The sequence below is a fragment of the Pseudonaja textilis genome, chromosome 2, assembly GCF_049901715.1.
Source record: "Pseudonaja textilis isolate UNSWEBS1 chromosome 2, rPseTex1.2, whole genome shotgun sequence".
Classification (NCBI taxonomy): Eukaryota; Metazoa; Chordata; class Lepidosauria; order Squamata; family Elapidae; genus Pseudonaja; species Pseudonaja textilis.
This window is the reverse complement of record NC_141991.1, coordinates 191,161,040-191,175,397: the sequence shown is the minus strand read 5'-3', so window position 1 is coordinate 191,175,397 and position 14,358 is coordinate 191,161,040. Positions and strand designations below refer to the sequence as shown.

General features: G+C 35.0%; 1 protein-coding gene across 13 annotated transcripts in view; it reads left to right on the top strand.

Annotated features, from left to right (window-relative positions):
- The window catches only part of KANK1 (KN motif and ankyrin repeat domains 1), a 119,468-nt gene extending 105,400 nt beyond the window's left edge, over positions 1 to 14,068 (top strand). For 7 of the 13 annotated variants that reach the window (XM_026703764.2, XM_087926696.1, XM_087926704.1 and 4 more), the window contains 9 exons: positions 309 to 458; positions 2,023 to 2,125; positions 3,296 to 3,511; positions 5,487 to 5,574; positions 7,998 to 8,217; positions 9,006 to 9,148; positions 10,139 to 10,339; positions 12,285 to 12,383; positions 12,952 to 14,068. In XM_026703764.2, the coding sequence (XP_026559549.2) occupies positions 309 to 458; positions 2,023 to 2,125; positions 3,296 to 3,511; positions 5,487 to 5,574; positions 7,998 to 8,217; positions 9,006 to 9,148; positions 10,139 to 10,339; positions 12,285 to 12,383; positions 12,952 to 13,017 (1,286 nt within the window). In that variant the 3' untranslated portion in view covers positions 13,018 to 14,068. Of the gene's footprint in view, positions 1 to 260; positions 459 to 2,022; positions 2,126 to 3,295; positions 3,512 to 5,486; positions 5,575 to 7,997; positions 8,218 to 9,005; positions 9,149 to 10,138; positions 10,340 to 12,284; positions 12,384 to 12,951 lie in introns of all 13 variants that reach the window. The other 6 variants (XM_087926695.1, XM_087926698.1, XM_087926697.1 and 3 more) reach the window with 1 other exon arrangement.
- Positions 14,069 to 14,358: the final 290 nt, after the last annotated feature.

Here is a 14,358-nt window from a genome sequence, read left to right as displayed (position 1 = left end):
TTACTTTTGCTAGCTCAAGATGACTGACTTCCAAGAGGATTATCAAGTAAAAATTGTTTTAATGAATACTATACATTAGGGATGTCTAACCTTGGAAACTTTAAGATTTGTGGACTTCAACTACCAGAATTCCTCAGCCAACCATGTCTCAAATATTGGAATATTTGAATTTATGCATAGAAAAAACACTAACCAAAAGAAAAATTATTTAACAAAATACAGTCTAATAATGCCTTTTTTTTTTTTTTTTGCAATGTAAGATATTCGTTCCACAAGGCAACACAGTAAAATGTGTCCTCTAATTCCAGGCTCTTCAAAATTGAAAGAAATTGGGACCATAAATGAGGAGAAGACTGCAATAATTGGAATGAGACAGGACCAAAAGATTTTGACTTCCCAGGATAGCACATTATCTTCAATTAATCTTACAGATGACCAACTTGCTTCGGGGCTTTATGGTAATTCTGTTATACTATTATTTGTTACGTAATTTTTTTAAAAAAGGTTGGTCATTTTCTAATTCTTATAGTATAGTTCTCAAGTGAAATACTAAAAAGGTTAGATAATTCATGTAGAAAAATTGTAATTGGCCTGTGGGGAACTATGCTTGTACTTGTGTGTTTTTAATATATTTGGTCTCTGTTCTCGAAGTAAAATATGCTGACTATAATTTATCATAATTTTGAAAAAAGGGTATATACACGGGATACAATCTAGTCTAATGTATCCCAATAACTTATGATGTGGACTGGGAAATTAGTATGTATTTTGTTAATGAAACATATTTAGGTATATGTATAGTTTTTTGCACCTTTGTTTTTGATTTATTGTATCTGCCTGCTTATCTTGTATACCAATCTGTGCACCGTTTTGAACAGATATTTCAGTTGGCATTTAATTGCCTTTTTATTATATGATTCAGGAATTCTTTTTTAAAAAAAGATTTATATTGTGCAGAAAGTAGGATATGTAATTTATACTCAGGAATTATTTTAATAGTCTTGGATACATGTTCCATCTCTATGCTCAATTTTTAAAAAATCCATATGTGGCTATGAAAAAATCATGTAGTTTATTCCTAAAGACAAGATAGTCAGTTTTTTGTAGCAGAATAGAAATTGGGAGAGTGTGAGTTCTAGTCCTAGAGCACAAAGTCACCTGGATAACTCACTCTCAGCCCTAGGAAGGAGCAGTGGCAATCATTTCTGACATTGGGCATACTGCAGATCCCATCAGCCACAGACTGTCAATTGGCAGGAACTAGAAGACAAGTTTTTTCTGCAGTAGCTCCTGCCTTATGGAATATTCTGCCCTGAGCGATTGGAATGGTCCCAGCCCTGTTGGCTTTTCACAAAGCTTTAAAAAGTTGCTGTGTACCTGGGCCTGATACTTGGAATGTATTAAGGGCCTAGTTACTTGGCTTTACCATTAGTTGATTAATTATCCCAGCTGCTGTTTCTACTTATTTGTTTTGTGGATAATTTTATTGTTTTAATGTTTTAAAATTGTTTTATAATTTCAGAATTGTAAGCCGCCCAGAGTCACTTGGTACGGTTGGGTGGCCATAGAAATGGAATGAATGAATAAATAAATAAATACATTATGCCCAAAAAACCGCAGGAACAAGCCAAGGCAGTCACCATGAGTCAGTACTGATTTGAACACTCCTTCCCCCAAAGAAAACCTTGCTAAAATTTAAAGGCTATTGTAAAGATGTGTGAACATGTGAGTGGGATGGAGGCTTGCACCATCCAAACTTCCAAAAGCTTGACCAAGACGTTATCATATGTGGATTTCGATCCTTTGCATGAATAATGTATATAACAATGCTCAAAGGTGGAGATACAACTGGGAAAGGCTTGACCATATGGCCCAGCTGTGGTCCATGGGAGGTCTGAACTCTCTGTCCCTAAGTTTTTTGCGCATTTTAAATTTGTCATTGGCCAGAATAGCTTAACTTCAGCATATTGACAGTGTTGATACAAATCTTTGTTAACATAATTTCTGTACTCTTTTCGGTAGTATGTGCAAATGATGGCATGTTGAAGTCCATCATGAAGAAAAAAGATGGGAAAAAAGATGAGAATACAAAGAAGAATTTGCAGTTTGTGGGTATTAATGGCGGGTAAGACCTTACAGTTCTGAAATTAGACTTCGTTCTCTTTTCCAAGTCTACAGAAGTAAAATTATAGTCATAAATTGATATTTGATCATAAAACTATAATATCATAAATTATTTGCTCCAAGGCATATATTTCAGTGAAATTCTCAATATGTCTTGTGGGGAGAACAGTATATTTTCAGTCTATTTTCTCTCCAAAAGACATGTTGAGATGATCTTTGATATCTTTATATGAACATAGTAGCTGCATAGTGGTAGTTTTAGTTTTCCTGATCTTCAGCAACAATATTTTGGGAGTGAAATATTTTAATCATAGTTTTTTTTTTTAATTGAGGTTTTTGAGAATTTCTTAAAATGATATTATACTTCTCTTTATCCACCATTTCAACATCTCCCATCAGACAAGCTGTAGTTTTAAAAATAGAATTGATTTTCTCAAACAAATATTTTCTTCTCAGTTCCAGAAGCAACTGAGAAATAAGAGGTTATAATTGGTTTGAGAATTGTTTACACATTCTGGAAAAAAAAACTTTGCCTGATTATTTAATACTTAACACAAATCAGGTTTCTCATTACTCATTTGATGAATGATTGTACTTCCATAACTCTTGTGTTCTATCAGTCAGCTTATTAACATCATTTTGATCCTTTGCCTGTTGAGTAAGGAGCTTTGCCATTAATATAACTTTTAAAACACTGTGGAAAAAATGCCACAGATTTCCAGGTAATTCTCCAATTAAAACTATGAGCAAACTAGAGTTGGAAAGCTAGTGTAGCCTTCCTGTAAAGACCCGTGGAAGAGAAATATTTAGAAACTGTTTTAAAAACAAAAAGGGGCAGAGGCATTCTTCAAGTCCTGGGGAAGGAGATGGTTTTAGGAAGAAACTTCTAACTCCTCCCAAACTCACTGAAGTAGAAAAAAACAGGAAGAAAAGATGGTCACACTTGCAAGATTCTATTAATGTAGCCTCTCAGTGTATCAGTAAAACCTACTTCTAGTCTTTTTTGGAGTCTGTTTCTTGATCTGGACAAGCTCAAAGTGCTGACACTTCCCAAGGCTAGTATAATATGTAAGGCACTAAGCTGGAGAAAGCTGGGATGTGGCAAACGAGTTGCTTTAACTCTGAATATGTGTGTAATGATACATTAATAAAAAGCCATTTTATTTGCTAGGTATGAAACCACATCAAGTGATGATTCGAGTTCGGAAGAGAGTTCCTCATCGGAGTCTGATGATGAATGTGCCGGGAATGAATACATCCAGATTGAAAATTCCAGCGTACTTGAAAGGGAACATCGATTAATTGGGAAAGATGTTAAATCTGTTCAAGAAGAAGAAATAATGCATGTTCAAGAGACTGAACCTGAGAATGTAGAAATCCATGAGAGGTATGAAATATTTTCTGCATAGTGCAGAAATTATTAGTACATGTTTTGATTATTTAAAATTTGTCATAACACAAATTTGTCTTGATTTATGACCACAATTGAGCCTAAAATTTATGTTGTTAAGTGTGGCGTTTGTTAAGTGAGTTTTGGCCCATTGTACAGTTTTCCTTCCATGGTTGTTAAGTGAATCATTGCATTTTATAAATTAGTAGCACCGTTGTTAAGTGAATCTGGCTTCCCCATTGATTTTGCTTGTGTAAAGGTTGCAAAAGGTGATCACATGACCTTGGGACACAGCAACAGTCTTAAGTATGAACCAGTTGCCAAGCATCTGAATTTTGATTCAGATGCTTGGGATGCTACGAAGGTCATAAGTGTGAAAAGTGGTCATAGTAATTTTTTCAGTGCCATGGTAACTTTGAATGGTCAGTAAATGAACTGTTGTAATTTGAGGACTACTTGTAGTTCTCAATAGGCCTATCTTTTAACTATTTTTTTAGCTAAGCAAGTTAAGGCCTGCATTTACAAAACAAAAGTTTAAGTTTCCAAGTTGCTTCATATTTTAATAGAAAAACAGCTACTAAAATGTGTTTATAAATACAAAATTTATATTATAAATACAAAAAAAAATACAAAGTTGAGAACTATCAGTAATTTTTTAACTTCACATAATGCACATAGAAACCACTGTATTATCAGGAATATGGTGTATTTGAGAGCAGTGAAAACTCAAAAAAAATTGAGATTGATATTCTTGACTACTTTTCTTAAACAGAGAAATTATTTGTATTGTTGTAGAGTCAATATTTATCAGACCAATGTTGAGGTTTAGTACATGCATTTACTAACTTATGTAATCAGCATAATTTGGGCTTGCCCAGACATCCCGCCCAAAAGCTAAACTGTTCCGACTGTATTTTAGTTTATTGACCCTTAACCAGTCCATTAATGCAGCCTGGCGGTGGTTCAGAACTTACATTCCCACTTGTGGATTTGATGAAAAGGAGAAATAATTTAATATAAATTGGTGCCCATTCTCTTTAAATATGTGAAAGATTTTGCTCAGTAGCGTCATGATAGAGAGGGTAGGATGAAATGGAAGGATGGGAATCCTGAAACGTAAATATCATGAGACAAAGCAAAAATTCCTAGGAAGCCACCAAGTAATGCTAGAGTGGCTATAAAGGTGTTCCTTTAGGGGTGGAAAAAGTATCTAATTCATCCAGTGTTGTTGAAAATATGATCTTCGAAAGGTGAACATCTCCTCCTTACATAATTACGGCTTGAATGTCCTGAGGTAAGCCTTGCCAGAAGTTTACATTGTGATAAATAACTTTTGCAATATATATGTTAAGAAAGTACATTTTTCCTTATATCATAATAGGCCTGAATCCATGTATCTTCACAAATCTTCTGCAGAATTTTGTATTGCTTAAAAAAAATAACAGCGGGCAATATAATGATGGTTAAAAAAAAAAAATGCGTGACATTGTTTTATATTGTTTGAAAGTTTGGGGTAGATGCACTAGTTTATACCTAGGCTAGAGGATGGACTGTCTCCTCATCTGTTCCTCAATAAGATCCATGTTGTGTTCTTGAAATAAAATCCATAAAAATTCACTGTTTCTTTCAAGAGAAGCTCCCATATACTTCTGCAGCCAAAGTAGGTTGCACATTTTAGGAACTGGTAAAGACTTTTTGCTAGGGTATATTTCCTCTAAATCAGGGGTCGTCCCCCCCGGCCACGAACTGCTGCTGGTCCGTGGCCTGTTAGTAACCGGGCTGCACAAGCAAGTGAAGCTTCATCTGTGCATGTGCCCCATCTAAGTAGCATGGAAGACCATTCTCCCCCGACCCCAGGTCTGTGGAAACATTGTCTTCCATGAAACCGGTCCCTCATGCCAAAAAGGTTCGGGACTGCTGCTCTAAATTTTAAAAAATAAAATAAAATCTAAACATACCTCTTTTTTCCCAGATATGAACTGAGTGAAAAGATGCTGTCAGCATGTCATTTTTTGAAAAACAGCATTGATGATCCAAAAGCCATGAGCAGCAAAGAAATAGTAAGTCTGAGTATTTTCTGTACTCCCATTAATCAAAAGGAAGAAGTTGCTGCTTCTTATCAACGGTGTCAGTGAAAAAGCAGCATAAAAATCCTCAATCTCCATGTTACAAGTTTTTATATTCCTGAATGGCTCATATAACTCATGAGTAGGGGAGAAGGCACATGTTCCTGGAGGTGGCAAATATGTTCTGTTTTGTTTAAGCTTGCTTGTGCAAGAAAACCAACGGCTTCATCAATCCTGAACCATAATGGACTAATGTACAGCATATTTCAGTGCCAAGATAAGCAGACAGGCTGAAATAAAGGTATTTAATCCCTTCAATTAGCATAGCGTGGGCTTGTTTCTGTGGTGCTAATTTTAGCCTCCAATTCACTTGCCTTCCTCAAATTTGCTATGCTGGTAGGTGGTACAGCCAAAATATATACTAAAATGCATTGCACAGACTTGGCTAAAATCTCATTGCATTTAAAAGCAACAGTATAATCCACTTAGTCATGCTCTTGATCTGGATGCTGCTAACAAGTGTAAAAAATACTTAGAGTAGGAAGTTAATGTTCCACTTGACTGTGAAAGTGTATCTGTTGTTTTGATGTGGAATGTGCTTCCTGTGTTACCAAAAATAGAAATATATAGTCTTTACATCGCTTCATTTTTGAAAGTGTGTTTGTGGTAGGCAAAGAAATAGAGCTATTTGTTGAATTCTGTGTCTTCAAAGAATTCAAAATTAGGCATTTTCCTACAACTGATTATATACCTTTAAACAAGAAACTGTTCTAGATATAGAAATAGAACTAAGTCCAATGATGTTTCAAGGCCATTTGCCAGGACAAAACAAATATGTTTAACAGTTTTGAATTTGAACACGAAGGAAATAGAATCAAATACTTTCTCACAAGTTATAAAACAAATTTGGTTCAATTTAATATTACTGGCAGTAGTCAAATCATGATATATATCTAAATACCAATTTCCAAAACAAATTATGGTAGTCCTCTCATTACAGCCACATGTTTAGTGACCATTCAAAGTTACAGCAGCACTGAAAAAAAGGATTATGACAAATTATCGCATGACTGTTACAGCAGCCCTGTGGTCATGTGGTCAAAATTAGGATACTTGGCAACTGATTCATATTTATGATGGCTGCAGTGTCCCTTGGCCATGTATCTTTTGCAACTTTCTGACAGCCAAAGTCCATGGAGAATTTTAATTTAACATTAACATTTAATGAGATAATTTCAATTTCATTTCATACAGACCCTGCCGTAGCATGGGGATAAGGCTAGGAAGAAGAAGAAGAGATAATTTAATGGATAAGCTGTTAGAAAAGAGAATATCTTATCCCACTTTTTCCATTTGGTTTTTTCTTGTATATTACAACCAATATAATTACTGCAAAAACAATCTTTGCCATGTTGTGTGGGAATTATAAAACTGAAATTCCAATATAGTTGGAAGGAACCAAATTTGAAATGCCTGATCTAGCCAGTAAAAAAAAATGTAGTGATTATGCACATAATAGAATATGATGCTGTATTGATTAGCCAAGAGTCCATATAAAAGCACAAAATATGAGATAAGACAATATATAACAGAGTAAAAGGCAAAGCTAATAGGAACTACAATTCATATTTATGTTTTACCCCAATCAGATCCACGTATGTAGTTTTTAATTGTACAGAAATATTTTATAAGTTTATATGGTAGCTTTTATTAGGATGTCATATAATTGGAAAAAATATAATTTTTGGAAGATGTCAGGAAGGATTAAATTGAGCAACTTGATAAGAATGAGAGAAAATACAACAGAAAATATATTAGAATACATGATGATACCAGTACATTAATTTAAGGTTTATATGTTGCAAACATATCTTTTTAAGAAAATGTCTTTATATTTTATGTTCATTATATTTAGTGTTTTAAGGGTAGATCCTCTGGAAGAAAATCTGAACTATGTTGTCACCAACTGGGCACATAATCAAACAATCAGTCAATACTGACTGTTAAGTTTATATAGATTTCTAGTGAGATATTTTCAAACAAATACCAGAAATTACAACAAGTAAAACAATTAAATCCAGTATACAAAAATCTATGGAAGTTTAGAATAGGAATCCCCATTTTTTTTTTGCCCATTTTCTATATTTGAAATTGGAATATTCTTACAAAACTATAATTGCAGTCAAGAAACAAAAAAATACCAGTGGAACACAAACAAAGCATTGGGCGGCACCACTCGCCATGGCTGTGTCTTGTCCCTGGGGAGAAAGTTGGGCACCGGGGCTTAGAATAGTTTGTTTTTAATGGGGGGGGGGGGAGGAAATGCTGGTTTTCATGTACTTTATTTTCCCCCGTGAGGGTGAAATAACTTATAAACAGAGCTTTGTTTTGAAGCTTTTTATGTTTGATTTTGGCAGAGATTTTGTTTAAACACCATCCAGCATGAGTGGTTTCGTATATCGAGCCAAAAATCAGCTATTGCTGCCATGGTTGGGGACTACATAAGAACTTTTGAAGAGGCTTCTCCTGCCGTCCTTAAGCAAATCATCAACATGGCAGATGGAAATGGCAACACGGCTCTTCATTACAGTGTCTCCCATTCTAACTTTGAAATTGTGAAACTGCTTTTAGATGCAAGTAAGTTGGCTAGTCTTAAATTTTGGGTGGTTCCTTGTATATGTTGTATCTAGAACCAGCAGAATAGTATGTTCAGTTGGCCTCTAAATGTAGGAAGTTTTAATAATAATTTGTCGTATATTCAAATGAATTAAACTGATTTTGCATTTGAGCTGTTGTTCCTTCGGAAATCCTTTCTTTAATTGCTAAGAATTCTGTTCCTAGCTACAGTACTTTTTTAGTGATGATAAGGCCCTTCAAACAAATACCATTCTTTGACACCTCTAAGCCATTGAGTTAAATACATACAAATATGTCATTTCTGGAAGAAATGTGAAAAGCATTGCTAAAATATATATGTAAGGGTGTAGAATAAAGTGCAGTGCTTTTTTTTAAATATAAAGTTACATACTGTTGATTTGTTTATGAGATCTTCCCTACTAAGACTTCCCTGTGTACCTGAAATTCGGGCCAGAAACTGTTACTTGTGGCAGTTCATAGAATTTTAGAATAATTGTCTTTAAGTTTACTGTCTGTAGCCATTGCATAAACTGGGGCTTTGTGCCCTCTTTCCAGCCCTCCTATCATGCAAACTATAAAGAGAGAGTTGTTCTCTCTACTTGGCCGAAGAACCATTCCTGTCTCTCTTTTCTCCTTTGCAAATTCTTCTGAATCATCTTCATTATGTAAGCAATTACTACACTTGGAAAAAGACTGCTCTGATAATAGTTGATTCAGTTCCTTTGCACAATTGGGTCTTCTGAGCTTTCAACTTTCTCAAGAGATTCTCTCATTGATCTTTTTTGCAGATGTCTGTAATGTAAATCACCAGAACAAGGCTGGCTATACACCGATTATGCTGGCTGCCCTTGCAGCTGTAGAGGCAGAAAAAGACATGAAAATAGTGGAAGAGCTCTTTGCCTGTGGAGACGTGAATGCAAAAGCTAGCCAGGTTGGTCTGCTGCTATCAGTCTCAGTCATTCAGAGGCTGGAAGATGCTCCCTGATAAAATAAAAGAGCCTTTCCTAACTTGCTACCACTGGTCATGCAGAGGGAAGGGGGCATTTGAGGGGGAATTGTGAGAGCCGGGGTAATACCTGCTTTAGGAAGGCTACAAGAGAAACAGAATCATCTTGCTTGTAAATACAATAATTCCATCATATCTTTAAAAAAAAAAATTCCCAACCTATGCATTTTGTTGCCTGACATTGAAAGAAATCATACATTTCAACTGTAGTTTTGGGGCAGGGGGAAATCCTTTGGCTTTACTTGCAATTTTCCTTTACTGTTTTCAGAGAAGATACGTAATGACTAAAATTAGTGAAACTGTAGCTATGCAAATCCATGGCTTAATGAGATGTGCTTCATACGTTTGTATTTATACTATTGGGAGATGTCCAAAACATTTCTCAAAGGGAAGATCAAGTTATGTCTTTTAGATAAGAACCTCACAATATATCCTGTTCAGAAAACCTTTTTCACTGGAGGCCTAACGTTGCACAAAACAGTACAATTTGAAATCTAAAGTACAAAATCCTGATCGGTATCTGTGATTAATTTGGTTAATATTATCTAGAAAACTTCACTTTGAGTTTTTCTTTAAAAGTACATTTAGAAAGAAACCAAATGAATGGTCATCCATGAACATTATTAATATAAACTCTTTAAAATGCTGAGGAATGAATTGCCTTATAGGAAGCCTTAGAGCAGACCAAGAAATGGCTGCCTATCCAGAACTGAGTAGAGTTTGTATGAAACCCTGATATTATATATCTCTATAAGTAGGCATGATAGATCCACATTTAATAATATGATGATCTTTAATTGGGTGTGCAAAAATATAGGTGCTGATGTTCTCTGTTCAGTAGAATTATCTGTGAAATTCTGTTCGCAAAATGAGAGGGACTCTCCTCTGGTTTTGGTTTTTTTCCCTACTTTGCAGGCTGGTCAGACTGCTCTGATGCTTGCTGTGAGCCACGGGCGAATAGACATGGTGAAAGCTCTGTTGGCTTGTGGTGCAGATGTCAACATCCAAGATGATGAGGGCTCCACTGCTTTGATGTGCGCAAGTGAACATGGGCATGTGGAGATAGTCAAACTTTTGTTAGCTCAGCCTGGGTGTAATGGTACCCTGGAAGACAATGTGAGTTGTTTCTTTATTATTTGCATTCCACCCTTATTTTGTACAATTCAAGGCTGGGTACCAAATGCTCCTTATCTCCTACTTTTCCCACAGTAATAAAGTTTGTGTGGTGAATTGGGTTGCAAGAACAACTGCCAGTTTTCATATTAAGGGATAATTAGATAGAGCTCAAGATCTTCCAATTGCTAGTCCTGCATCTTAACCACCACACCACACTGGTTTTCAGTTGCCTCCACACACTGCCTGCCATTATTTCATCACATTTCACGTCATCATGGCTGAAACTGTTTTAGGGTGGAAGTAAGTAGACTGAAAATATGCATCAGATGTGCTTGAAATCCAGCGGTCATTAAATACTTGAATTCTGCTTGGTTGCCAGTTACATGCAAAGGCACCTGGCATTTGAATCTGAAGCAAATAGAGATGCTTTGAATCTTTTTTCTCTGGAATATGCTATTTATCTGACTGTGGATTAATGGAAACTAGCATTTTTAACAATGATACTATAGTTCTTTCCAGCATTAACTTTTTAAAAAATTCTGCAGAGATTTCTTTTGACCAAGGGATAATTCATCAGAAACCCATGTTATGAAGAACAAACTCAACAAATCATTTTTTTCCATAGGAAATGTGCCCTCTAGCACTGTCATACCTATCATATTATTAATCTAATTCAACCTAGTCCCTTAAAAATATCCATGGCTTCACATATTTTTCCTAAGTTTGAATATTGGCTCAGTGTGTTCAGTGACACATGCCACAATACATCTTTTGCTGCTTTTTAATCAGCATATCTACTAAATTTAGATGAAACTCAGATCATGTGTTAGGTCACAGTTGTTTGATAGATAGGTAGATGATAGAGAGGGAGGTTAAAGCTGAAATAAAAATAAATGCTTTATTAAAACAATGTTTTAATTATATGGAGGCTTTAATTATATTCAACTCCAATGTACCATAGCTTTTCTTTTCAAAGTACAATAGTCATATACGCTAATAAAAAACAGCTCTTTAGCTCTTTAGAATAGAATAGAATAGAATAGAATAGAATAGAATAGAATAGAATAGAATAGAATAGAATTCTTTATTGGCCAAGTGTGATTGGACACACAAGGAATTTGTCTCAATATACATAAAAGAAAAGTTACACTGGAAGTTAATCACAGGTTTCATTTAATGGGAGTTATCACAATCAGTGTTTCTATTTTTTTAATTTAAGATTTTGTTTTCTATTTTTTCCTTGTTCTTACTGTCCTAAATTAGTGTTCTTTTCTCTGGGAAACAGAATTATTTGCAAGGCTTTTATAGTAATAATCCAGCAATCTGGTTGGGAGAAATTTGAAACCCATGGTGACTGCTGAGTTGCTTCATAAAACAAATCACAGCATTTACCTCTTAGTTAAAATTAAGTGGGTTTTTTTTAAAGGATTATTATTGTGGCTGATTTATATTATAGGAAATTAATTAGAATTGCTTTTAATATATCAAAGTTGATATGGATTTCAAAAAAAAATAATATACACATTTTCTTCGAAATATGCTAGCATTGTAACTCTTAGTCATAACAACAGGGAACTCTGGGAGGTGTAGATTTAGTGCCAGGTGGGGGAAGTGATTTATTTATTAAGTGCAATCACTGATGTACAAATGTAGTTTAAATAAAGCATATGCGTACATGCAATACAATACAATATGGGAGATAATATATTAAAATAAAATAAAACCACAATAAACTCACCATAAGAAAGAACCATAGACTTTCAGTGGGATAGATTTATAATTCAGTATCTAAAGAAGCTAACCGTCTAATTGCTTCTGGTATGGCTGCAGTGAAATCATCCCAGGTACCCTGACATTTCCTGAGGGGACATTCTTGAAGTATGAGGAAGCAATGATCTAAAAAGACAGACATGTTTTTAATCTTATTTATTTTCTTTTTCTTAAGGATGGCAGCACAGCACTTTCAATAGCCCTTGATGCAGGGCACAAAGATATTGCTGTTCTCCTCTACGCTCACGTAAACTTTTCCAAAACTCAGTCCCCGGTGAGTGGCCTAAGTCGTATTCCATGTACTCTACAGTTGATACAACCACTAGTATATATGGCTGTGTGATAAGAGGATTTCTGACTCTTAGGAGGTCCAGTCTTCCACCCGGAGGCTAGAACCTGCTAGGTGATGTTCTTGATAGGTGTCTTTGCTGTCATGGTTATTTATGCTTGAGCTATTTCAATGTATCTGTTCTATTAGTTGGAACAGATCAGAAGAGATACAGTTGATTGGTAGGAAACTAAGAGAAGCAGTAATGAGTTATAAATCTTATCTCTAGGGTGGGGGTCATGTGCTCTTCAATCCAGATTACAAAAAGGATCAGAAATCTGTTCTTGTCCCTTTCTATAGCAATTTCCCCCCGCCCCCGTCATCTTCTATTTCTGGAATTGTATCTTTGCAAAACCAACTCCTTCTTGAAAGCATGTGTTGTATATCTCTTTTTGCTTCAAGTGTATACTTAGCAGAGTAGCAGTGATTCAGTGCAGTCATTCAACCTACTGAATGATTCTGTGACTTTGTGTTCTAACCTTACTAATACCCCTTTCCCCACTTTTCTTTTCAGGGAACTCCAAGGCTTGGAAGAAAGCCTTCCCCCGGTCCTACTCACAGAAGCTCATTTGATTGCTAAGGCACAGAGATGTATTAAAAACTGCCACATCCCCTAAGCTGCTAGCAATTACTGTTTTACAGTGACAGATATTGAATGTAATCGTCATGTGCCTGTACTCACCAGCAAACTGAAAGCGAATATTTAGAGCTAGAGTAACATCTATAAGAAAGAGGTTAAGAAGCATTCTTGTGGATAAGGCAGAGTTTACACATGGTGTAAATGGTGTCAGTTGATACTTCAGATTCATCCTCACTACTCGGATTGAACAAACTCATCCACACAGCAGAAACTTTTTAGGTTTCCAATAAGGTGAAAGAATCTGATGTGATTACAGTTTGCTGAATGGATGACTTACTGTATGGGAACAGCTGTCATAAAGGAAAGGTTTTCTGCTGCACCATAAGTCACATTACACCCTAAAGCCCCTTTTGCTCCTATTTTCAGCTCCCAGAAAATAGCCTATCTTTGCTGCCGAATATATCTTGCTGTTACCTAAATACAGTTATTTAAGCTAGCTATTTGGTTATGACTCTACTGTATTACTTTGTAAAGGTATGTTCTCTCTATATATTTATATTTGCTACTGTTGGGATGTTGGCAAGAACTCTTTTATTATACACGTCATTCCAAAATGATTCTGATTGTTGTTTGAATGCTTTTTTATTTAAAAAGGGATCATTGCTTACATTTGCCCTTTGGAATGTCAGCTGGTGGCTTCATGGCTTAAACAATAGAAGATAGATCGCTATGGCCTGAATTGGCTAAATAAATTGTTGCTACCATTTTGTGTAGCTTTTCTATAATAGTCAGTCAGTATTTTTGACACTTTGAATTCCAACATAACCAAAATAATACTTTACACATAATTATTAATATTATATTTTTATTAACTCCATGATCTCTAAGATGTTGGAAGATGCTATTCTCTAGTGAATGCAAATGTAGTTCTGGGCGCCTAGAATGCTTATTTTCTTGCCTTGTTCTCTGCATCATATGCATTTTAACGTTTGAAGTGCCTTAGATCCTTGCCATATTTTCAAAATAAAAAATTCTTTAGCTTATTATATGCATTTATATGGGTTTTTTATTGTTGGTTTTTTTAATTTTATTTTATGGAACTTGAAAACCAGGAAAACCTTTTTAAAACTTCTGTTTGGTTTACACTGTATCAATAATATACATTAAATTTGAGAGCTAGAAACTACAGTTTAAAAGGAATTTGAATGCATCAGAGTCCTATATTTTAACAGATAAAAATAAAAGTATTTCATTAATATTTTCCAAAATCCAAATGAATTGACATTTTAACATTTAATTTTCATAGAACCATGTAAAACAGACAAAAGTAAAACTAAAGGG